The sequence below is a fragment of the Echinops telfairi genome, unplaced genomic scaffold (genome assembly GCF_000313985.2).
Source record: "Echinops telfairi isolate 266 unplaced genomic scaffold, ASM31398v2 ScPeMD7_7469;HRSCAF=8507_0, whole genome shotgun sequence".
Lineage (NCBI taxonomy): Eukaryota > Metazoa > Chordata > Mammalia > Afrosoricida > Tenrecidae > Echinops > Echinops telfairi.
The window spans coordinates 16,450,125-16,475,854 of record NW_022111372.1 but is presented as its reverse complement, the minus strand read 5'-3'; the positions used below and the strand labels follow the sequence as shown (position 1 = coordinate 16,475,854).

General features: G+C 39.4%; 1 protein-coding gene across 1 annotated transcript in view; it reads left to right on the top strand.

Annotated features, from left to right (window-relative positions):
- The window catches only part of ADAMTS5 (ADAM metallopeptidase with thrombospondin type 1 motif 5), a 71,396-nt gene that overhangs the window by 16,982 nt on the left and 28,684 nt on the right, over positions 1-25,730 (top strand). The window contains exon 2 of the mRNA XM_004713092.2: positions 6,849-6,981. Within this exon, the coding sequence (XP_004713149.1) occupies positions 6,849-6,981 (133 nt within the window). The remainder of the gene's footprint in view (positions 1-6,848; positions 6,982-25,730) is intronic.

The following is a 25,730-nucleotide window of genomic DNA, read 5'->3' as shown; positions in this document are numbered from 1 at the left end:
ACGTAGTCAGTTTGATTTCTATGTATTCCACCTGGGGAAGTCTATATGTATAATCACCTTCTGTGTTGTTGAGAAAAAGTATTTACTACGATGAAGAAGTTAATTTTTCAAAATTCTGTCCTGTGTTCCACAGCTTTATTTTTATCACCAAGTCCATATTTTCCAACTACTGTTCCTTCCTCTTTGTTTCCAAGTTTTGCATTCCAATCACCAATAACCAAAAATACATCTTGATCAACTGTTTGATCAATTTCCTACTTAAGTTGTTGGTAGAAATCGTCATTGTTTTCATCCTTAGCTTTTGTGGTTGGTGCAAATGTTTGAATAATTGTTGTATTGATTAGATTTCCTTAAAAGCAGATACACATAATCTGATCACAGATAGCATTCTACTTCATGATGGATTTAGCAAGATCCTTTTTGACAATGAATGCCATGCCATTCCTCTTGATTGTGTTAGTCATGCTATAGTAAATCAAATGCTTTTCTGATTCAAAGTGGCCAGATCTAGTCTATTTCAGCTCACCAATGGCTAGGATATCAATCTTTATGTGTTGCATTTCAAGTTGACCACTTCCACTTTTCCTAAATTCATACTTTGCACATTTCAAGTTCTATTCTTTAGAAGATGTAATGGGAACTGTAAGTCATCCTGAAATCTATACGCATAGAATTTTAAATGGCCTCACAAAAAAGAAATGATTATTAGATCAGAGACTTGGTCATGATAGTTTTTTTTAGTCTTGCAGACCAGCTCAGCTACACGTTTCTTTAGACGATGTCTCTGCGTACTCCTACCACACCTAAACCAGTTGCCATCAACTTGATTGGCAATCCATGTTGGCCCCATGTGTGTCAGAGTAGACCTGTTAGTTCAATATATTTCAAAAGCACAATAAAGATCATTTGGATGTATTTCTCTCATTTCAAATTCAGCAAGTCCAAGTCTTAACCCCTAATATTTTCTTCAAATCAACCAATATGCTTGTTTTCCTTTCCATTTATGCTAATTACGCCAAATAGACTCAAACCTAGATACTGACTCTTTCAAGGAAAGACATGGGTCTTAATCATCTTTATATTCTTAGTTCCAGCAAGATGCTACATACAAAATGCTAAATAAATACTTGTTAAAGGAAACATTTTAAAGTCCCTTTAAAAAAAATCATTTTATTGAGGGCTCATACAGCTCTTATCACAATCCATACATACATCCATTGTATGTCAAGCACATTTGTACATTTGTTGCCCTCATCATTCCCCAAACATCTGCTTTCTACTTGAGCCCTTGGTATCAGCTTCTCATTTTTTATCCCCTCCCTCCACGCTCCCCCCTCCTTTATGAATCCTTGATGATTTATAAATTATTTTGTCATATCTTACATTGTCCGATGTCTCCCTTCACCCTCTTCTCTGTTGTCCATCCCACATGGAGGAGATTACATGTAGATACTTATGATCGGTTCCCCCTTTCTTTCCCACCTTCCCTCCCCACTCCTGGTATCACCACTCTCACCACTGGTCCTGAAGGGATCATCTGTTCTGGATTCCCTGTCTTTCCAATTCCTATCTTTACCAGTGTACATCCTCTGGTCTAGCTGAATTTTTAAGGTAGAATTGAGATCATGATAGCGGGAGTCAGGGGGAGGGAGGAAGCATTTAAGAACTAGAGGAAAGTTGTATGTTTCATCATTGCTACACTGCACCCTGACTGGCTCGTCTCCTTCCCGCAACCCTTATGTAAGGGGATGTACAGTTACCTACAGATGGGTTTTGGGTCCCCACTCTGCACTCCCCCTCTTTCACAATGATATGATTTTTTGTTCTTTGATGTCTGATACCTGATCCCTTCGATGCCTGGTGGTCATACAGGCTAGTGTGCTTCTTCCATGTGGGCTTTGTTGCTTCTGTGCTAGATGGCTGCTTGTTTACCTTCAAGTCTTTAAGACCCCAGATCCTATATCTTTTGATAGCCGGGCACCATCAGCTTTCTTCACTTATATTAAATTGGCATTCCATGATGCTCACCATCCCAACCTGATCGCTGAAGACAAATGTATGCATAAGCGAATGTGGTGATCCATAGGTTTTCAATGCTGATTTTTCAAAAGCAGACTACCACACCTTTCTTCTGATGCCATGATATTTTCATTATACCTCTACTGTATTTTTCTCTACACCATGATGATAAGATATTAATTTTGTATTGAAAGAGTCATCTTTAACATAAACAAGATGTGGCATATATTCAGATCCAATCAGAAAAAAACAACCTTTCCTCAGCACTTTTAATCCCATTGCCTCTATATGAGAGTATATATGAGAGTCCTATATGAGAGTAACAACTATTCAGTATCTTTCTGCATCCATAACCAGGTTACATATCAGTGTTCTCCAGCAGAAGTCTTACACCTGTATTCTAAAAAATACCTTCCTAAATTTCAAATAAAATTTGTACCCATAGATCGTGTTATGGACATGATTGTGATATTCAGTATTCTTAGAATAATTTGATGAAGAAAATATATTGTAATACATCAGGATGATCGCTAGATCACAAAGTTCATGTGTTCATTGTAAATTATGAGGCTGAAACCATTGCGTCACCGTCAAGGTTTGAAAATTAAGCATTTGAAATGGGAAGATTGCCAAATTGTGTAATTATAGTACAGAAGTATAAAGATTGTGACTATGTAGACAAGGGGATTAATCAGTGTGATTTTAAGAAGTAGCAAGTGCTTCTCTTCATAATTTGGTCATGTGCTCACATTTCCATGGCAAAAGACCAAATGCATTTAATGCAATTCAAAAATGACAAGAAGATTAATGACCTCTAATGAGCAATTGATTAGCAATAAACAAAGGCATATTAAAAATCTAATTTAAACACTATTCAGAAAAAGAGGGCCATCTTTCTATGCTGTAGTTCTCCATTCAAGCAGATCAATGGAATGAGGAGAAGGGCAGATTTAAAGGCTTAGTTTCTTAGGGTTGGAAGAGCAAAAGTAACTAGCTTTAAGCAATAGAAATTTGTTGTCTCATAGTCTAAGTGCACCAAATCAGGGCTTCAGCTGTGTTGATTCTGGCTGAAAGCGAAGCTGTTCTCTCTTAGCTTCTGTTCGAGCTCGGCCTTCCTGGCTTGCAGCTGCAGTGTCAGATGGTGTCTTTCCTTTGTATCCTTGTCTTTGTGTATTTTTCATCCGTTATGAGGTCAATAGTCACAGAGCATTAATATTCACCTTTCTCCAGTATGAGCTCATGTTAATGTGACTGATAGCCTCTTCACAGATCTTATTTTCAAATAAAGTCACGGTCACAAAAATACACAAATCAAACTCACTACCATAGAATTGATTCCAACTCATAGCAACCCTTTAGGACTGAGTAGAACAGTCCCTGTGGGTTTCTGAGATGGCAAATCTTTACAGGAGTAGATTAAATCCCGTGGATTAAAGCTTCCATATATCTGTTTGGGAGACACATTAAATCCATAAGAATAATTCTTAGATTTTATTATTTTAAATGATGAACATTAAGTTGTGAAGATAAACATGTGTGTGTATAGATAGATAGATTGATAGATAGATAGATAGTCATCAAATCAACAACAATCCTATACAACAAGGGAGAACTGCCCCATGTGAGTTTCCAAGACTGTAATGGGGAACAGGTGTAGAAAGCCCCACCTTTCTCCCACCGAGAAGCTGGTGGTTTTGTATAGTGGATCTTGCAGACCACATCCCAATGTGTAATCATGACACCACCATATATAATTATCTATAGTATCAAGCAACTCCCTTAAACCATGCTTTGAGTTCTTGGTTTAAGAGCTACTAAAACGATTGGGCAAGATAAAGTATTAAGTAATGTATTGTACTATATTATTATCTCAAAGACTAATTATTAGGTGAAATGGTGTTACAATTGAATTTTTTGAAACTTCTCATTTGTTTTCGGTACTCATGTGGTGTAGTGGGTTATACGTTGGGCTACCATCCAGAAGGTCAGTGGTTCAAACTCACTAGCTCCTCTGAAAGAGAAATATGAGGCTTTCTGCACCAGTAAAATGTATAGCTTCAGAAACCCATAGAGTCAGTTCTGCATTTTCTTATAAGGTCACTGTGAGTCAGTAATGACTTGATGGCAGTAAAAGAATTTGTTCTTAATGGCTACAATTTGTGTTTGTGGATGTCATGCCCATAAGATGACACATAAGAAACTTGGGGAAGCTATTGTTGGTAGTGACTTGATGGAAGCTATTTTACTGATGATAATTTAGTGGTCACACTGCCATTCATAACAGTTGTAACCTTATATGGAACAAATTAAAGGCCAGGGAATGCACAGAGAAAAGGATATAGTGACACCACTGCCATTGAGCATATTCCCATGATAATGACCTCATAGGACAGAGTGGAACTGCACCTAGGCGTTTTTTGCAAGAACAGACAGCTGGTGGGTTTGAGAACGCAATCTTGTGGTTAGCAGTTTACTGCATAACTCTCTGAACCTCATGGGCTCTTTGAAGGGATGAGTATAGGGTACATATTTTAAATATTCGTTACCTGGGTTGGATTTCTATGTAGCCAACCAGGAAAGATTAGATGATTTTGCTAGCACTGAGCACATGGTTTTGACTGTGAAGTAATAATTTCTTGCCTGGGCATCTGGTAAAGTATTGCTCAATATGCACAACGAAACAGTCTGCTCTTGTAAAGACTGGCAGTCTCAGAAACTCACAGGAATAGTTCCATTCTGTCCTGTACAGTTACCAGGAGTTGGGATCAACTGGATGTCAATGAGAAAGGTGAACATGTGAGGCTTGCCTTGCATCTGATTGTTTGTCACAATTCAGCCCAGTTAAAGAATTGCCTACGGTTGTTACAGTTAGGGTGTACCAAGCTGGTTCTGATTCATAGCGACCTGAAGCATAACATAGCCCAATATTGTCTTATCCATCACCATTTTAAAAAGTTTTACTATGTTTGAGCCCAGTGTTGATGTCAGTGTGCAAATCAATCTCATTGAGCATCTTTCTTTCTTTCAATGACCCACTACTGTTCCAATCACGGTGTCCTTCTCCAAAGTCTGAACTTTGCCTGTGTGCAATTACTGCCTTTTTTGATCTTGTGTGGCTGAATGTTGTAAATAATATCTGCACATTTTGATGATCATTGGTGTGCTAGATTTCACGGTCTCCATCATTGTGCATTTTGAGTGCCTTCCAACCTAGAAGTCTGATATCTTTCAGCACTCTAATTGGCAATGTTTCTTTTTTGTCCAAGCAGTTTTCATTGGCTAATGTTGGAAGATTTTTACCAGGTCTTTATTCTTAGTTTGGATTTATCTGGAAGCTCTGCTGAAACCTGCCCACCATGGGAGATCCTGGTGGTATTTTAAATACTAGCGGCATAGCTTCCAGCATCATGACAACACATAAGCTACTACAGTGCCATACATTGACCGACGAATACAGAGAATATCAGTACCCACACAAGCTCAAACAGAACCCACAGCCTTAATGGTCAATTCGAATTGATAGCAACCTCATCGTGGATGCCATGGAACTGCTGCCTAGTTTCCCGAGACTGTCAGTCTTTACAGGAGCAGATTGCTTCCTCTCTCTCGGGCGAAGCAGCTGGTCAATATGAATTGCTGACCTTGTAGTTAGCAGCCCGACACATAATCCATGAGGCCAACATGCCACAAAGGCTCCTTATAAAGATGCACTCAAAAAACTCAATTGTGACTCATCGTGACCCTGTAGGAAAAGGCAGGGCTGTCGCTAGGAGACTGTCACTCATTCTGGGAGTAGAAAGCCTCCTCCTTCTCAGAGTAGCTTGTGGGTTCGAACTGGTGACTTTTCCACTAACACCCTAACACACAACACACTCTGACAGTTCTATAAATACACACAGTGGTAATTGAAACTGTAGTATAGCCCAAAATGCCAAATGTCCACTAATGTTAAAATAGCGTTTAAAGTATATCGTTTGCAATTCCATCATAACAAAAATATGACTTATATTTTCTCTTTTTGCTTCATATCTTAAAAATCATGTTTGCATTCCTTTAATCTACACTGCAGATTCCATATCAATCATTTTTAACCATTATGATGTCATTTGACAATCCATAGGAGCTTTGAAACGTTGCATTAGAAAAAGGTGTGTGCTTACCAAACAAACAGTACGTTACATATATTGCAAAAATTTTTCAAAAGCCACAGAAAGATCAGTTGGACAACACTGCTATAAATGATATGACCAAGAGTGCACACATTTCTGAAGCTACAACTCATGTAGGCTCTTTAAAAGAATCTTTTGACATTACTACTTAATTTGTATATTAGAAGATTTTTCAAGGAATTATGTTTGTACATTAACATTTAGTCTCCAATCAAAATTACTGATGAATTTGTATTCTGCCACAAATATGTGATTTCAGTTTGGCCCTGTGATGGAAAATCACTTATTAGGCCAGGCTTCTGATAAATTTAGCATGAATTTAGGTCATAATATTAGGCATTTCCTAAGCAGGACCATATGTGAGAGTGATGTATGACACATGTGTCTGCATGTATGCATTAGAGCTTTGTTAAGGCTGCCACTGATAGTGCAGTGGCCAAACTGCAATCTGAAGGTGTCTTTTTCAAGGTAATGAAGTTCCATCATCCTTCTGTGCTTTCCGAGTAGCTTTGAATTTGTCTTTAGGCCATTTCCAGAGATGAACAGGTGATGCCATAAACATGTATCAGTCTTGCCATTTGGGATGAAGAAGTGGCTGTGCTCAGTGGGTCCTTATGGATGTAAATTGATTTTAATGATTTCTTTCTCTCTCCTGGGCAGGATTTATGTGGGCATCATTCATGTGACACCCTGGGAATGGCAGACGTCGGGACCATATGTTCCCCGGAGCGCAGCTGTGCTGTGATTGAAGACGACGGCCTCCATGCAGCTTTCACTGTGGCTCACGAAATTGGTATGCAGCCCTTTTCTCTCCCTCGCCAAATCAAACACGGATAACAGCTGCAGCAGGAACCCAAACACTTGGCAATTAATTCCAGATTTCTCCGGTGCACATGTACCATCGGGGATTAGATGTGTTTATATTTGCACTAATAATGGAGAGGGAAGGCAGAGGCCAGCACCCAGTCCATGTTCCCTTCCTGATAGTGTCATTTAGAAGTGTAAGAGAGCGTCCCTACTGCCACTGCCTTTTCCCTGTCTTTTTAAAGCCTCCCTAAACGACTCTGAGATGAAATTTGTCTCAGCTGCCTATAGAATGCAGAGGCATCCGTTTTAAGTTATTCAAGATGGTTCTGACTCATCCAGGCCAATCTATTTACACATAAATTTAACATCTTTCTATTTTCCTGAGTGGTAATAGTCGTTTCTTGTCAAAGGTCATCAATATATAATATCCCTGCCTTATTCTCAATAACAAAGTAAACGAAGTTATCCTCAACTCTCAACATGGTCTATTTAAAATATCACTTTTCCAATTTGCTTTTTATAACAGACATCTAAATTAAAAAAAAAAAAACAACCTGTGAATTTAAGACTGAGATAATAGATGAAAAAATACCCCTGTAATTAGGACTATGTGTTTCCTAACCATTGGAATAAGCTCCTACATTAAGTGTTTGAGTTCAGAAGTATGTACTCTTTAGGATTACATGTTAGAATTAGATACACCTGCGCTCAATTCATGCTCAGACATTCCCAATGTGTGTCACATTGGTCTAATTACTTAAAATCTCTAAGCTTCATTTTTCACATTTAAAATCTAAGAGTAACAGTATTTATTTCATGGACTTACTATTCAGATCAAATTGAGTACAGTATAGGTGATGTTATTTATATCCTTGTATATTTCTATTTTTTTAAACAAATACATTTATATTTTTAATTTGCATATCACCTTGTAGCATAACCTTTCGAGGTACAAAAATGGGTTATTAATATTTTTGTAATTTTTTGCCATATTTTTATTAGGCATGTTCCTGTTTTTTGTTGTTGTTTTTTGATAAAACCATAATTTTTAAAGGAAATTAAAGCCACTTTTTGACATTCCCAGTAGGCAGGGAACATTTTAACAATGAATTGATTTCTAACTGCTATGTTTTTTAGAGGGGGAGTAAAAATAAATCCTAATCAAAGGTGTAATAACTTAAGTCATTAGAGTGTAGCAGTAAAATAGGAATCAGTAGTAAGGTTTCCATTCTTAAGTATTACTCATGATCTTAATTTTCCAAACTGACATCCTTCTTACCATTTAAGGATTATAAACAAATACATAAAACCTTAACATAAATAACTATCCATCCACATCACTGGTAATAGTTCAATTCAACAAGCTCTGAGTTGGCATGCCCAGCTCCACAGCTAGGCTGTTTGCTTTATCTCAGGCAAATGATTCAGATGTTTGCATTTCTGATTCTCCCTCTTTGATGGACAAATAACAAAGCATGGCTTGTATATGATACACTAGAAAAGATGGTGTGTCTGAAAATGTTTTTCAGATGCCCAAACTCTTTGATCGGATCTTGTGGTATGATCGGATCTGCTGAAGGGATGTGCCCTCACTTGTTTCTCAGCGGTACTTATTTAACGGAATGGAACTCTTCTGTAAATCCCTAGGCAAAGCCACCAGCTGCTGCAGGTTGATTCTGACTTCTGTCGCCCCACTGTGTTTCAGCAGAGAACTCTGTGGGGTTCTGAATCACTGATCTTTCTGAAGTCCATCCCCAGCCTTTTCTTCCCGGTGCCTCTGTGTGATTTCGAAATGCCAACCATTTGGTCAGTAGCCAAGCCATTAACCATTTGCACCACTTCCATCGAGGCATTGCCCACACAGAGACTCCTCATACAGACCCGCAATCCACGTTCATTACATGAATACATAGATGAGTGGATAAGAGAAAGAAAAAGTTCAAGAATAGCCCAAGGCACCAATTGAATTCTGCAGTGCAAATGGTGAGATATTAGTCCAAGCACTCAACTGGTTTATAATTAAACCAAGATTTCCAAAGTACAACAGTAGTTCACAATCATTATTCAGAGACAATTGAGAAATGACTTCAGCAGCATATCGAAAAGAAACTACCAGAGAGTCCAACTAAATGCAGAAGAGGACATAGAGTGAAGGATATCATTGGTGATGTCAGATGGATCTTTCCCAACAGCAGAAAAGGTCAGGAAAATGTTTTCCTCTGTTTTATTGACTGTGCAAAGGCCGTTGACCCTGTGGATCATAACAAACTATGGATAAAATCACAAAGAATGGGTATTCCAGAAAACATCATTGTTAGCATGCAGAATCTCTGCATAGACCAAGTCATTTGAACAGAATCAGGGGAGATTGCATGCTTAAAAGCAGGAAAGGTGCTTGTTTGGCTGTATTTTTCACATAGTTATTCAATCTATGTACAGAGCAGATAATCTGAGAAGCTGGATTATATGAAGAAAGCATAAGATCGGGGTTGGAGGAAGATGCTAAGTGCCTTGAAGCACTTGTGGATGAAGACGAGTCGATAGCCTTCAGAATGGATTGCATCTGAACATGGAGAAAGCAAAATGCTCTTAGCTAGATCAATAAGCAGTGCCAGAATAAACAGAGAAAAGATGGATGTTGGCAAGGATTTCATTTCACATGGATCTAGAAGCACCACTCAGGGAAGCATCAGTCAAGAAATCAAATTACGTACTATATTGGGAACATCTGCTGCAAACAAACTTCTTTATAGTGCTGAAATGTGAAAGTTTCACTTTCAAGACTAAGGTGAACCTGAGCTAGCCATGGCGAATATGCAGGTGGAAGGTGAATTTGTACATAGCAAAGAATGTTGTCTATAGCATGAACTACCAGAAGAACGAACAGATATGTATTGGAAGAAGTACATACTGAATGCTCCTAAAATTGGCCAGAAAGACTTCGTCTCACATTTATCAGGAGGGCCTAGGTGGCTGGTAAAGGAAAGGGTCAGGGAAAAGAGGAACCCTGGAACAAGATGGATCAAAGTCTGCATCAGTGGACTCCCATGAGGATGGTGCAGCACGAGACCACGGTTTGTTCTGTTGTATTTAGGGGCTCTATGACTTGGATTGGTATCATGACTGCAAACATGGATTCTAACATGATAACAGTTGTGAGGATAGCGCAGGACTGGGAAGTTTTTCCTTCTGTTGTACACAGGACCACCAGGAATCAGAACTGACGCAACAGTACCTAACTGGCATATCCCGGTTTTAGCAGGAGAGAGTTTAGATTCCTCGAAAGCAAGGCCGTTTTTTTCCTTCTTTGGCATCATATTTTGTTTTCACACATTGACAGCAATTTGCCTGTTAGAGAGTCCCTCCAGATAAAAATGCTGCTGCTTTGAGTTACACTGCCACCGAAGCCAGCTCAACTGTAGTTGAGAGTGCTCCGGATTGTCCTTTCTCTGGGCCCCCGCATTTCTAAACCAAAGGTCTTGAGCTCCTTACTTACTTGGGCAGACACAGCAGACTGATTGGTAAGAAGGTTCCATTTCGTGCATGCATGGGTTTATTCTAAACAAAAATATGTAAACCTGTCTCTAATCAGAGGGTAGCTGCAGAGAATTTCTCTCAGTAGTGTACATGTCTTAGTCTTGCCAGGATGCCTTAAAATCAAGAACAATCAAACATATAATCAAAATAGTGTGCTCCAGGGCTCTGTTGGGCTGATGAAATTCAAGGCAAAGAAGTCAGCTCAGAAATGTATGCCTTTTGTGGTGATTTCTTTTTATTTGCTTGTTTTTATTCTCAAGTGGTAATCTAAATAGATTTTCTCAAAGGACACAGGATGATCAAGGGAGCTTATAATGAAAATTTAAGTTGAAAATTGCACTGGTGGGCAAAGAGGGCAGAAAAGCTGTACTGGAGACACTTCTTTGTACCACAACAGTGCAACTGAGCATTCCATCGGAAAGACTTATCCATGCATCCTAATCCCTGAACTCTCTCTGCTGAGTGCCTGGTAAATCGGAATGGCCAACCATCAGGCTAGTAGACCAGTACTTAAGCAATTGTACATAAGACCAGTACTTAAACAATTGTAAATAAGACTAAGGGTCTTATGTACAGGACTCCTGAGTGCTTCCACAAGACAAACTTGCTCTTTCTTCTGGCACTGCTGGTATAGTCAATAGTCTTTTCCAACCCCATTACTCAGACATCTATTCTTCTTCGTTTTTCCTTATTTATTCTCTAGCTTTCCCATGCATATTCGGACACTAAAATTACTATGGCCTACCTAAAGGAAACCCTAGTCCTAAGTATATCTTCACTCTTCAATACTTTCAAGTCTTTTGGCTTATATGTCCTTTAATTTCTTGACTGCTGCTTCAATGAGCATAGGTGGTGAATCCAAGTAAAATGAAACCCTTCACAACGTCAAGTTTTTCACAGTTTATCATAATATTGTTTACTGGTCTAGTTGGGCGGGTCTTTGTATTCTTTGTGGTGAGGCGAAGCATATCCTGAAGGATGTAGCTGTTGGTCGTCATCAGTAAGTGCTCATGACAACCTGGGAGATACAGATGAGACAACCTTGCTTGCTGAAAGCAAAGAGGTTCGAACTACGCACGGTTGCAACAAACATCTCTTTGTCTATGTGTAGATTCTGCAAGAGCCCAATGAACAATGCTGAGATTCTCATTCTTGGTAATGTTTTCCATGATTTTCTATGATCCACACTGTCAAATGTATTTGCAAGGTGAAAAAAAACACAGATAAACATCTTGCTGATGTTCTCTGCTTTCAGTCACGATCCATATGACATCAGCAATGATAGCACTCCAAGGCCTCTTGGGAATCTGGCTTAGATTTCTAGCAAATCTATCGATGGATTGTTGCAAGCATCTGGAATGGTCTTCAACACAATTTTACTTGCATGTGATATTAATGAACTTTTTTGATAATTTCTATCTTCAGTTCGGCTACCATTCTTTAGAAAGGTCACACATAGAGATCTATGCCAGGAAGTTGCCCAGTTACCTGTCTTCCAAATTTGCGGGAATAACATTTTTGAGTACTTCAGTGCTCAAATTTGTTGAAACAGTTCGGTTATTACTCCAACAATTCCCACAGTCTAGTTTTCTATCCATACATGCAGTACAGCTTGGACTTCTCCTTCATTATCATTAGTTCTTGGTCCTATACTACCTTCTAAAGAATTGACCTTCAACTAATTCTTTTGATAAAGTGACTCAGCATATTCCTGTCATCCATCTTCTTTCGATGCTACCTGCAGTGTTCAACATCTTGTCCGTAGAATTCTTTAATATTGCAAACCAAGCTTTGTTTTCGTTTGTATGTTTTTTTTTAGTTCCTTCAGGTTGAGAACTGTGGCGCATAGGCCTCTGTCTTGGCTTTCTCACTCTCTGTACTTGCACATAGCATTATAATACTCTATCTTTTCAATCTACCCTTGGAGATGTTCTTTTCAGCTCTTGCGTTTTGATTGCTTCCATTTGCTTTAGCTTCTCTTGGTTCAAAGAAAATTTTAGAATCTCTTCTGACATGAATTTGGGAGATTTGTGTCTTTGTAATGGACTTCTGCCATCCATATGTGTGACATTTTGACATCTTCTTACAATTCCTCTGATTTTTTGGTTATTAGTGTTCAATGTGGCCAATCTTTTATTAAGATGGTTTCTAAATCTGGTAGAGAATACTCAAGGTTGTATTTGGGCTATTGTGGGCTTGTTTTAATTTTCTTCAGTTTCAACTTGAACTTGCATGTGAATAATTGGTGCTGTGTTCCACAGAAGGCCCCTTGCCTTGTTTTGACAGATGATAATGGCCGCCTCTACTGTTTCTTTTCATAGATGTAGTTGATTGATTTGATCCCTGTGTATTCTATCAAGCAAAGATGACATTTATAATGGTTGTTCATGGTGTTGAAAAGATATCTGCAATGAATATGTTGTTGGTCTTGCAAAATTCTGTCATCTCCAGTGCCATATCCATCACCAAGGCCTTATTTTCTAATTACCAATCCTTTCCCTTTGTTGACAACTTTCGTAGTCCAACAGTAATTATGAATGCAGCTTCCCAGCACACTTGACTGATTTCGGACTGTAAAAATGGGTAGAACTCTGCAATTTCTTCATTCTTGACTGGAGTAGTTGGTGCATAGATTTGAATAATATTCATATTAACTAGTCTTCCTTGTAGACATATCATTGATAACATTGTACCTCAGAATATATCTTGAAATATTCTTTTGTTCTGTGACTTGACACCCTTCTTGAATTTGTCATTCTAGTTATAGTAGGTTATATGGCTGTTGGTTTCAAAATGGCCAATGCCCATCTATTTTTCTCACTAATGACTAGGATATGGGTCTTCATGTATTCTAACTTATTTTGATGACTTCCACTTTTCCAGATTTATACTTCTTGCATTTATGTTCTGAAAATTGATATGCGTCTTTAGCCATTTATTCTCATTTTGAGGTGTGCCGTATCAGCAAATAAAAGCTCTCTGCTCCATGTTTGTCTTCTTTGAGGACTTGGCTCTTCTTTTCAACCCGACGCTGTACAAGAGAATGACTCAGAAGGTTTCCAAAGCCTACTTTTTCAGAAGAATTTGCCTCTTCTCTTTTCCTACTCTCTCTCAAGCTGGACGTGTCCCTGAAACCTGTCCGCCATGGGTGACCGTGCTGGTATTTGAAATTCCTGTTGTATAGCTTCCAGTATCCCAGCAACCCACAAGAGTATGGGAAAATGACAGAAAAGTTGCTTGCATATGGTGTGATTGAAGATAGCGTGGCTTGGGTCAGGTACATTTTTGTCCTCATAGTGATATCCTTGCTTCTAAACATTTTAAAGAAATGGTTTGCAGCAGATTTGTCCAAAGTAATACACAATTTTCTCTCTTGACTGCTGCTTCCATAAACATTGATTGTGGATCCAAGTAAAATGGAATTCTTGGCAACTCTAATACTTTCTCTATTTATTATGATGTTGTCTATTGATCCAGATGTGAGGACTTTTGTTTCCTTAATGTCAAGGTATAATTCATACTGAAGGTTGTATTCCTTGATCTTGAATAGCAAGTGCTTCAAGTCCTCTTTGCTTTCAATAAGAAAGGCTCTGTTATTTGCATAACAGAGGGTCTTATAAATTATATTGTAATTCTATTCCCAAAAGCAGCCTTGTGTTGTGGGGGGATAGGTGTTAATTCAAACTCATCAGCCTCTTTAAGGATGAAAGATGAGGTGGCCTGCTTTCCATAAAGATTCAAATCTTAGAAACCCTATATAAGTCACGAAGGATCAGATTGACTCCATGGCACAGGTTTGGTTACTTTAGGGTGTATATATAAATGAAAACGTATTAAGGATTTTTCTTAATAGTAGAAAAAGAATGACCGTAGGTATATAAGAGAATAATGTAGGATACAGGAAATGCAAATTGAATTTTTGCTATATAACTACATTCTTGCTTTCCCTGTTATTTCCTGGATCATGGGTCGGCTCTTTCTACTCCTTTAGAATTCTCTAAAACTCATTCCACAAGGAAACACCACCTGGCTTAATTCTGCAGTTTACATTACATGTGGTCTAGTCTGAGAATTAAAAGATCTGTAAGTAGGAGGAATATGGATTCAATTCCCTGTTCATAAAAGGATCTGGATTTCATTTGCTTCATTCATTTTTAATTGCTCTAATATATTTAATTTTTTCTTTTCACCAAGAGTTATAAGGTATAAATTTTAGAAAATACCCTTATAAATATTTGTGAATCGGCTGTTTACCATCATAGTGTCTTACCACTGCAGCTTGCATGATCTTGGGTAATGCAATGCACTGATCAATTTCCCGGGATTTATTCTTGGATTACTTTATTAAACCATCAGCCTGAGCTAATCATGCTCCCTACTCTAATATTCCTCCACTCTTCATTTGATTCCCTTTTGTTTTTTATTAAACACTTAGAACTTTCCAGATTTAGTGGTGATGTATACAGGCTACATACGGTGATGAAAATTATGTTTTGTAACATCCTTTTTGCCAGAGATCATTGAATCTGATTGTACAGATTCATTCGAAAATGTGCTATTTCCTTCATGCCAGCAGACCGTATAAATATGTTACTGAGTTCATAACATATGCTGTGGAGAAAAATTCCAAACTGTTCCCACAATTGTTTTACTTTGTTTCTTCTCAAGCAGAGAAAGTACACACTGTGGAAAAACAAAATAAAACAAAAACACTTTGTTGAATTGACAAAAAGTTTCCCGTGGAGTTTAAGTGTGCGGCCACTTTCCCTTTTTCTATTATCAACCAGCAGCCTTCCAGCCAAATCTGACTCATGGGGCAACCTCATATGTGTCAGGGTCAAATGTGGTCTGTAGGGTGTTCAGTAGCTGATCTTTCAGAAATAGACTGCCAGGCCTTTCTTCCGAGATGCTTCTGGGTGGCCTCAAACTGCCAACGTTTCCGTTAACAACTGAACACATAGCTATTTGTACCATTCAGGGACTCATTTTCTGCACATGGTGATTCACAGTATAAACTAAGGCACAGTTCACTCATGCACAAATTTAAAAAAAACCAAAAAAACATTCTATGGTACGTTCTTTTGCTATCAGCAAACCACCTCAGCTTACACATAAGATGAGTAGAGATCCAAGTATGAAATCTCTAGTTTGGGCATGTTCTACTTATGTAGTTAAAATGGCCTCAAATCACAATTGCATGGATTAAATGAACAATTCTGAAAACGTGCCTCTCTATCCCCCGCCATTAAGCACTATTGGAGGACAGAGAACTGAAAAACCCTGGTGGCACTGAGAGTTAGGCATTGGGCTGCTAACCTCAAGTGCAACCCCATCACTTGCTCCCCAGAAGGAAGATGCAGCTGTCTGCTCCTGTCAAGTTTACCATCTCAGAAACCCTGCACAGGGTCACTAGGGATTGGGCCCCACCCAGTGGGTGGGTGGGTACAGGATGACTGGAGCAGTTATTCTTTCCTGCTAGATCTTCTTGAGAAAGAACGAGCTTCTGATACTTAACTGATGCCACTACTTTTTCTAGGTGTCTGCAAGTGGAACTTGAATGAGCACAGACTCTCCAGCAGACAGTAATGGATTTCCTTCCTCCTTGCTATGTTAGGTACTTACAAGCACGGATGGAATTATGAGGACACTTAAGAAAATTGTTTTCACCTGTTGAGGCACTCTCTTCCACTCCCACACACATACAAATGCATACACACACTCACAAACATGCATACCTGTACCTTCAGTGGAGGTGAAAATCTAGTTACAGCCATTTTACCATTCAAATGTAAACTACAGAAAATTTCCCTCTTGAAGTTAACATTTTCAGTTGATATTTTTAACTTGTCAACGTTTTTATTCTCATTGGCCTTTAATCATAAAGATTTCACCTGCTCTAAGCATGCTTCTTAATATGTAATCATTTTATTGATGTTAGGCCAGCCACTAATATGCTAGGGTGAATAATCTGACATTGTTTAGACTAATGAAACTTATCATTTATAAACATGCCAGCGTTTCCTTACAGTTACTTATAAAATGTGTTGAGCGATTCTCTTCATTTATGGCAGACTCTGAAATGCTTTCCTCTGCTAAAGTCAGATTTAAAAAAAACAAAAACCCAAGCCAAATATTCAGCCAGAGACTTAGGAAGTGGGTGAGACACAACAGCCTTGCTGCCTGTGTTTTGCTGTGGTTAGAGGGTATTCTCTGGTTGTGCTGATCTGTGAGCTACTGGGTTCCCATGGCTGATTAGATTAAACAAAGCCAAGTTTTGAAAAGCTGCAGAGGCCCTGAAAACACCATAGACCAAAGCCAAGTGCATAGAGTCAGATGTCAGGACGAACTGTGAGATGTGAAGTGAACAGGAAGCTGGGGTGAAATTTGGTATTCACCCCCAGATCATTGCTTTAATCAACACCAACTGAGCTTGTTCACTGTACAGGTTGGAACAATGCCACATTACATGGAGGCTTCAAAAAGTTTATGAAAAAAATTGAAATAGTAGATAATGGGCATTTTTCCATGAACTCTTTGAAGCCTTCTCCTATGTCTTTCTTGGCCCTCAGATGAAAGTTGAGAATAGGTCCTTACAGTATACCCAGTATCATTCAAACCCCAATCATTGTTTCTTTAAGGGAGGCTTATTGAGCGCCTGCCACCAAGTATGTGGAGTCCCAGCAAATCGAAGTTGGCATAAAAAGTAAATATACCACACACTGTGATATTTTTCCTTCTATGACTAAAAGTTCCCCTTCCCTCCCAAATCAAGAAGCCCTAGCATCTAGCGGCTGAAGACTAAAGGAAGGATCCTCAGTGACACGGTGGTGAGCATTGGCTTGCTAACCAAAACAGTGGTAGTTCAAACCTATTATCCACTCTGTTGGACAAAGATGAGGCAGTCTGCATCCTTAACGTTTTCCATTTTAGAAACCCTATGGAGTAGTTCTGCTGTGTTCTGTAAGCTTTCTCCCAGTTGAGTTGCAGTCTAACATTATGGCAATGGTGTGTGTGTGTGTTTAATATGTTCACCACGAGTCAAATCAACCCTACAGCAGTGGGTTTGGCCATGAATCGGAGTCAACTGGATGGTAAATGGCTTTTTTTCTGGAGAGGAGGAAACAGGAATGCAGTCCACTTAGAAAAACTTGTTCAAAGCACCATAATGTACTGCTAGGGTGAGATTTGAACCGAGCTCATCTGACTTCAGGGGCCCAGATCTTGATTACTAGTGTATACTTGTTTGGATGAAAGTGTTCTTTTAGGTGTTTTTTTTTTCTCTCCCTGTCATCCCCTGTCCATCGCCACAATACCCGCATGAGCTCATGCTATGTGGTCAGAATTGGTTTTGTTTCTCTGTAAAGAAAATGGAGAATGTATATTAAAACTTACTCATGTCTTAGATCATACTGCCCTACCATTATTACACATTAGTTGAAAATAGAATAGTAGATAAATTGTGTGGCATGGTTAGGCAAATTCAATCACAATCTTGGTTTTCGTGTGTGTGTGTGTGTGTGTGTGTGTGTGTGTGTGTGTGATGCACTCTGTGTGCATCTTTTTATCATTCTTTTTTTTTCTCCCTCCTTTTTTTCCTTGCACCCCTGTAACCATCAGTCTGCTTCTTTGGGTGTGAACAACATTCTGGATTTTTTTTTTCCTTTTATGATTGTAGTCTCATAGAGTATTTGTCTTTACAAGCTGGATTGATTTTACTGAGCCTGATAGCTTCCAAATACATCCTTATCATGATGTGTCTGATGGTTTAATCTTGTTCTTCAAGGGGGATAATATCCCATTGCATCTCTGTGCCAACGTTTCTTTGTCCATTCCTCCAAAAAGGACGGTTTAGTTGTTGCCAACTCTTTGCTATCATGGCTAGCACTGTGATAAGAAAGTGTTTATTTTGAAGTATCTGATGCTGAATTTGATTTTTTTAAAATCATCGATACAGCTAGTCATAAGGTGACAACATATGTTTTTGTTTATTCACCCCCATTTCACTTATACCACGTGTACGATGTAGGTTTAGTATTCTGAAGGAGGAGCATACAAGTTTTATCATATCTCTGTGAAGATTGACATTTGAGTAGAACTGTTTGACCCAACTCTTGAAGCCTCTGCTTCCCTTCTTAGAGGATTCTCCAACGTCATCCCATGTGAGTGAATGACTCACTTTTCAACCCCTGGCAAGATCTTCTTGCACCTCCAAAATTGCAGCTGGGGAATTAGGTAAAATGAACACATGCCTTCCCTGAGAAACAGATGTTTCATCAGTGCCTTCCCAAGTAAACACATTACCGGGCTTCTTGTGAATGTTTTTAAGGACTCGGTGTTGTGTCCCCTTGTGCTTGGTCAGTGTGGGGTCAGGAGACAATATTAGGAAATTCTGTTTGGTTTGCAAACCCAAGTTTAGAAAAACAATTTCCTTCGTGAGGCAATGTTTTCGGTCATTCCCATACCCAGTTGCTGTCCAGTCCCTCTGACTCAAAGCAATCCTAGCTGATGTGTGTGTTGACCAGGAACCGGACCAACGTTTTCCATGAAAGAAGTGGATCTTCTCAGAGGTGTACAATGTCACAGATTTTCTCAAACCAGACTCACAAGTGAATTTAAGGTGTGTTATTCTGGATAGACTAGAGTAACAAATTCATGGACATTCATATGTGTATAAGAAAGAGGTTGATATACATGAACAATTGAATATTGGGAAAACATCCTAGCCCAGTCCAGATCAAGTCCATAAGTCTGATATTAGCCCGTATGTCTGATACCAATCTATAAAGTTCTCTTCCGACTCACAAAACACTTGCAATGATACTGAATGAAGGAAGATCACAACCACTGGGTGGGAAGTCTAGTGGATCCAGTGGTGGTATAAGTATCTCAGCGCTGGCAGGGGTCTACACGTGGATTCTCCAGCACCCAGGGCTGCATCAGGGTAGGTCCATGTGGCATCTCTTCAGGGATATCTTTCAGGGAGTAAGCCTTGTCAGTTGAGAGTCTCCAAGGGAGTGAGCTGAGAAGTGTCTCCTGCCTCCAAGAGGAAATACCAGAGTTCCCAGAATCCTCAGAAAAAGGCCATGCCCACACAGACTATACATGCCCATTGACTATACAATAACTGACAGGCTACACTCCACCCTTTCACTCTTAATCCTCAAATTGGCACCATTTTATGTAACCACCACTGGAGGCAAAATGCTCTTTAATCCACCCTGTGATTATCAAAGATGAAATTTACTTTAAAAAATATTACCCATATAAGAAATGAACCTTTATCCCATGACTATTTGATCAGGTATTTCTGAGCTACAAATGAAGTGTAGAGACCTGATGTTATTGAGTGTCAGTAATTCATTGCCATTGAGTTGATTCCAACTCATGAGGACCCATGAGCCCTGGGGCCATAGTGCTAACTGAAGGAAGAGGTGGTTTGAACTCAGCAGCCACTCTGTGGAAGAAAGATGAGGCACGCCACTTCCATAAAGTGTACCATCTTGAAGACCCTTGTGGAATCAGTTCTACTTGCTCCTAGATGATCTATTTGTGTTGGCATACGTTATAGACTTTACTAATAATTTTATTTTCAACTTAATCCTTAGCATAGTTCAGATAAACCCTTGCTTAATGTTCTTGCAAAATGTATCACTCGCATGATTCTGTACTGTAGCTTTTGTTTTTCCTATTTGCCCACCTATTTTTCAGCAGATAAATACAGGTTCCATTTGAAAGTGCATCCACAGGTGTCTTTGGTCTTTAGATATCTCAGGATTTTGCTGGAAAAGCTTTTAGAAAAGAACTAAAAATTTGGAAGATGGTATAAGATAGCTTCTGGTTGAGATAGGCTTTAGCTTGTTAGCCAAGTAAGACAGATACTATTTAAAACAACATTGCTAAGAAAAGTTCAAATAAATTGCTCATCAATGCTTCATATGTCTGCTGGAGATTATATATATATATATATATATATATATATATTTTTTTTTTTTTTTTTTTAAGGAGACAAAACTAGTTGCTGTTGAATTGGTTCCTGCTCATTTGTACCCTGCGTGTGTCATGGTAGAAACTTGCCCCATAGAGTTTTCAATAGCTGATCGTTCAGAAGTAAGTGATCAGGGCTTTCTTCTCCATTAGCAGCTGAACTTTATAAACAGAGCCCAGGTGGCGTAGTGGTTATGCATAGAAACCACCAGCTACTCCACAGGAGAAAGAAGGGAAAATTTCGACTTCTGTAAAGATTTGCAACCTCTCAAAGGAAGTTCTACCCTGACCTGTGGGGTCACGATGAATTGGGAAAGAACAGATAGCAGTGAGTTTGAGTGAGCCGAGCTGTAACCATCTTACCACTTGGGACTCCCTCCTGAAATTGATTGCAAATGCAAGTACTTTTCTAGAGCAAGACGTACAGGACATGCACTTTAAACTCAGACAGGGAATTGTAACCTCTAAGTCTATCTCTGCCTGGCCTCTCTAATTAGAATAGTTTATGTCCTGTTGGACTAAGGGAACTTGTGGGAGTGTAGTCCAGTCTCCGCTTTTTTCCTTTTAAGTTTGCCGTGAATTCTCTGTTTTTGTACATGTGGATTTGAGAAAGAAACCTCTCTCTGCCTTTAAGGATAAGAATTGTCTTTCTGTCAAGGTTTCTGGATTCCATTCCCCAATGTCTAGCACTCCTTCTCCCATCAACTAATTCTATTGCTCTAAGCCAGCAGTTCTCAACCTGTGAGTCACGACTCCTTTGGGGGTCAAACAACACTTTTACAGGGGTCACCCAATTCATAACAGTAGCAAAATTACAGTAATGAAGTAACATTGAAAATAATTTTATGGTTGGGGGTTCACCACAACATGAGGAACTGTTTTGGTGTTTTTTTCTATTGTGTTCACAGGAAAGCATGTGCCTCTCACTTGTGATGTTTTCTTAAAATCATTTTATTAGGTGCTCATACAACTCTTATTGCAATCCATACACACATCAGTTGTGTAAAGCACATTTGTACGTCATTCTCAAAACATTTTCTCTCCACTTAAACCCCGGCATTAGGTCCTCATTTTTCCCCTCCCTCCCCACTCCCCCCTCCCTCATGAGCCCTTGATAGTTCATAAATTGTTATTTTGTCATACCTTGCCCTGTCCGACATATCCCTTCACCCACTTTTCGGTTGTCTGTCCCCCAGGGAGGAGGTCACATATAGTTCCTTGTAATCAGTTCCCTCTTTCCTACCCACTCTCCCTCTACCCTCCCTGTTTCGCCACTCACACCACTGGTCCTTTGGGCTCATCTGCCCTGGATTCCCTGGATTTTCAGTTCCTATCTGTACCAGTGTACATCCTCTGGTCTAGCCAGACTTGCAAGGTCAAATTCGAGTCATGGTAGTGGGAGCGGGGAGGAAACATTTAGGAACTAGAGGAAAGTTGTATTTTTCATCGTTGTTACATCGCACCCTGATTAGCTCATCTCCTCCCCGAGACCTCTCTGCAAGGGGATCTCCAGTGGCCTACTAATGGGCTTTGGGTCTCCACTCCACACTCCCCCATCATTCACTATGATAAGATTTTTTGTTCTGATGATGCCTTATACCTGATCCCTTTGACACCTCGTGGTTGCATAGGCTGATGTGCTTCTTCCATGTGGGCTTTGTTGCTTCTGAGCTTGATGGCCGCTTGTTCAAGCCTTTAAGACCCCAGATGCTATACTTTTTGATAGCCGGGCACCATCAGCTTTCTTTGCCACATTTACTTATGCACCAATTTGTCTTCAGTGATCCGTTTGACAACTCGTCATTAGAAAATTTTTATAGCTGTTTCCCTTTAACTTGAATCATGCCCCATTACCAAATGAAGACCCTTACTGCTCTCCTCAAACAGGCTTTATCAGACTTGTGTCACCATGGTCAACTCTCCTTCAAGCAATCATCTCCTCAGTCACATTTTGAGTGCCCTTAGACCTCCGGGGACCATCTGACAGCAGTATCTCTGACAATGTCCGGTTTCCTTTGTTTAGGCTATCAGTATCTGAAAATGTTTCAAAGTTATTCATAAGGTTTTCAGAGGCTTTTTCCTCTGAAGTGGGGATCCAAATTCGTCTTATCTGTTCTTAGTCTTGGAGGTCTGTCTGCTGAAACCTCTTCACTTTGGGTGACCCTGCTGGCATTTGAAATGCCAGTGATATAGCTCCCAGCATCACAGCAACACATAAGCCACTGCAGTATGACAAACTGACAAATAAGTGGTGGTGAGTAGTCCAACATCTTATTATAGTGCCAGCAGAATCCCTTCCCTTTAGAATAGCTTATTCTTTCATATGTAGTTTTCTATTTCTATGCAAAATATAGTGGCAAATTTCAGACTACTGATGTTAGATATCCTAGCATAATTCATTGAGGCTCACATTTGAAAATGCCTCTTCTTTTGTTCATTACCGCTTTAGTATGTGTGGCACATCACTCCTGAGCAGTGCCCAAACATTCCTCACACCAATCTTCCATGCCAATTTTCATCCAGCTCCTGCAGGGAAGTCACATGGGCCTCTCACTGTGGCCTTGCTCTACCTGCTGTGTGGCACTGGTTGCCTGCTCCTTTAAGAGTTTTTCATCTTACCCACGGACAGGGAGAAGGTGCACTTTCTTCATGGAAGACAGAACTTTTATTTGCTCTCCAGAGAGTCCTTTTATCTCAATTTCCCTCAACTGTTCTGACCACACTTTAGTGGCCTCATAAAACCCACACTTCAGGGCGGACTAATTGAGGAGGTGAGTTTGCAGGCTCGAAAGGAACTAAGTCTGGCGAGAAGAAAGATCCAGCAGAAACCATTGGGCCTTCAGTGGAAGAGACCCTGCCCGTCAGTGGAAATGGCCAAGAGACTTCTGAATGTGTTATTTTACTATGCTGATGGGGAAATGGTATAATACAATAATCTGTTATATGATTTCAAAAACCCATATCTCTTTAAATGTATGAAATGTGAACTGTAGATTGGTGTAACTGGTAAAAATAAACGATCTTATAAAGAAAAGGGGAGCATAGCTAAAGGGAGAGGGTACACGCAAAGAAAAAAGGGCAGAACAAAATATTCCAAATGAACACATAGGGGTTCTTCTGAGTGAGGAATTACAGTGACTTTTCTCTTCTTTATACTTTATCATGTTTACCAAATTCTCAAGAGTGAACTAGAATTATTTTTATACTGAAAATAAACAAAAAATGTAGTACAAAAAATAAATGCTCAATGAAGGTATTCTTAATATTCTCTTTAAGTAAAACTGTGTTTACCACTTATTCCTATCAAAAAGTTCACATCTCTTTTCAGCTTTTGCAGGGCATAATTAAGATTCATTAATGCTCGCTCAGCTTGGCAACCTTTCTGATGTGATTTTCCCCCTTCTGTACAGTTGTTGAAAATCTATACAGTGATTTATGCAGTGATTCAATTGTTTTTACATGTGCAATTTAGTGGCCATGAGTCTATTCTTCAAAGTGCACAACCAGGCTCCCCCTCCTTTCTTAAAAATGTTCTCCCCCCACTAATACGACTTCTCTGCTCCCTAAATTTGTCACAGCTTTTAGATTTACTGCCGTCAAGTTGATCTTATATAGATAGCTCTTTAAAAAAGCATAAGACTCAAAGAATCTCTCAGATATATCTTCAGTGGCAATTAAATTATATTGATGGGTTAGTAAATTTACGGACAATAAAACCCATATTATCAAGATGACATGCCAAAGGATTTCTGAAATTATGCCAAAATATTTCTAATTGGGTTATTTTGCTGAAGTCATTAAACTCTTTAAAGTACTTGCTTCACTGCAGTGTGTGAAAGAAAAAGAAAAAGGAAGTATTCTCATGAGTCTCTCAGTGTTTGGTGCTTGCCACATGGCCTGTATTTTAAACCAAGAATTTAAAATCTACCCTTTTTGTGAACTGAACAATCCCTTGATGCACTAATAAAATGCTCCTAAAAAGTGCTTTTTAAACAAGTTTTAAAATAAAAACATGCTTGTTGCCTTCTTAATAAAATGAATTGCAAAAAATATCACCTTTCAAAGGTCACTTTGGGCCACTTTTCCTTTCTCTCTTCTCTGGTGGGAAAGCTTCCACTTTGGGTAAGTTCCCGTGCACAGTGCAATTTCAGCATGTGTTGATTGTACCTAGTAACTTCCAGCCATTTGGAATAGGACATGAATGATTGTTTTTGTTCTGTGAGTTGTAAGTTCCCTGGAAAATTTCCCATTCTACTCAAAAGATAGATGAGCCTTTGGCAATCTTTCTTGAATACTATTTGAGGTATACATGACTACCGAGTACCTGAGTGGTACAAATGGTTAAGCTAGCTCACCTGCTAATGAAAGGTTCTCATTCCCTTCTGAGCTTACCCAGATGGACCTCAGAAGAAAGCCTAGCAACATACTTCTGAAAAACCGGGCATCAAAAACTCAGCAGAGCACAGTTTGGCGCTGGCTTACATGGTGTCACCATGAGCCAGAGTGATTGGTTTCTTTGGTTTTCAGATAAAATGTGAGTGCTGCCAAAGGGCTTCCCAAAGAAACAAGCTATCCAAGGAAATAATGTTCAAATAAAAAGTGATATAAATAGTGTGACGCCTTGGTAGGTCACTGAGCCCTAACCGCTCTATTACAGCCACAACAGAAGCCAGCTGCTCGGTGGACAATTTTGTTATTAGGCATTGGTGATTCAACAAGCAAACCAAAAGCCCTTGGAATGTGGCCTGAAAGACTTCTTCTCAGTCAAATTTTATTTGTGTGCACTTGAAGCTGAAAACTGGCTGACATTCTGGCTTTTGGTATGCAGGAACCCAAGGAGAATGCAGCAATGACTCTTGCACAGTATTTTCTATATCATTCTATTTCTTGCTTTACATAATACTTTATACAGCCTTTCAAACACGTCTTTGCTGTGGTTGGTGTTAGCTGCCTTGGAGTTGGCCTCTGACTTCTGGTGATCCCATGCCCAATGGAATTAGCCCACTGTACTCAATGTCTTCCATGAGAGCATTAGGTCACTGTACTCAATGTCTTCCATGAGAGCAGTAGCCCACTGTGCTTATTGCCTTTCATGAGAGCAGTAGCCCACTGTACTCATTGTCTTCCATGAGAGCAGTAGCCCACTGTACTCAATGTCTTCCATGAGAGCAGTAGCCCACTGTACTCAATGTCTTCCATGAGAGCAGTAGCCCA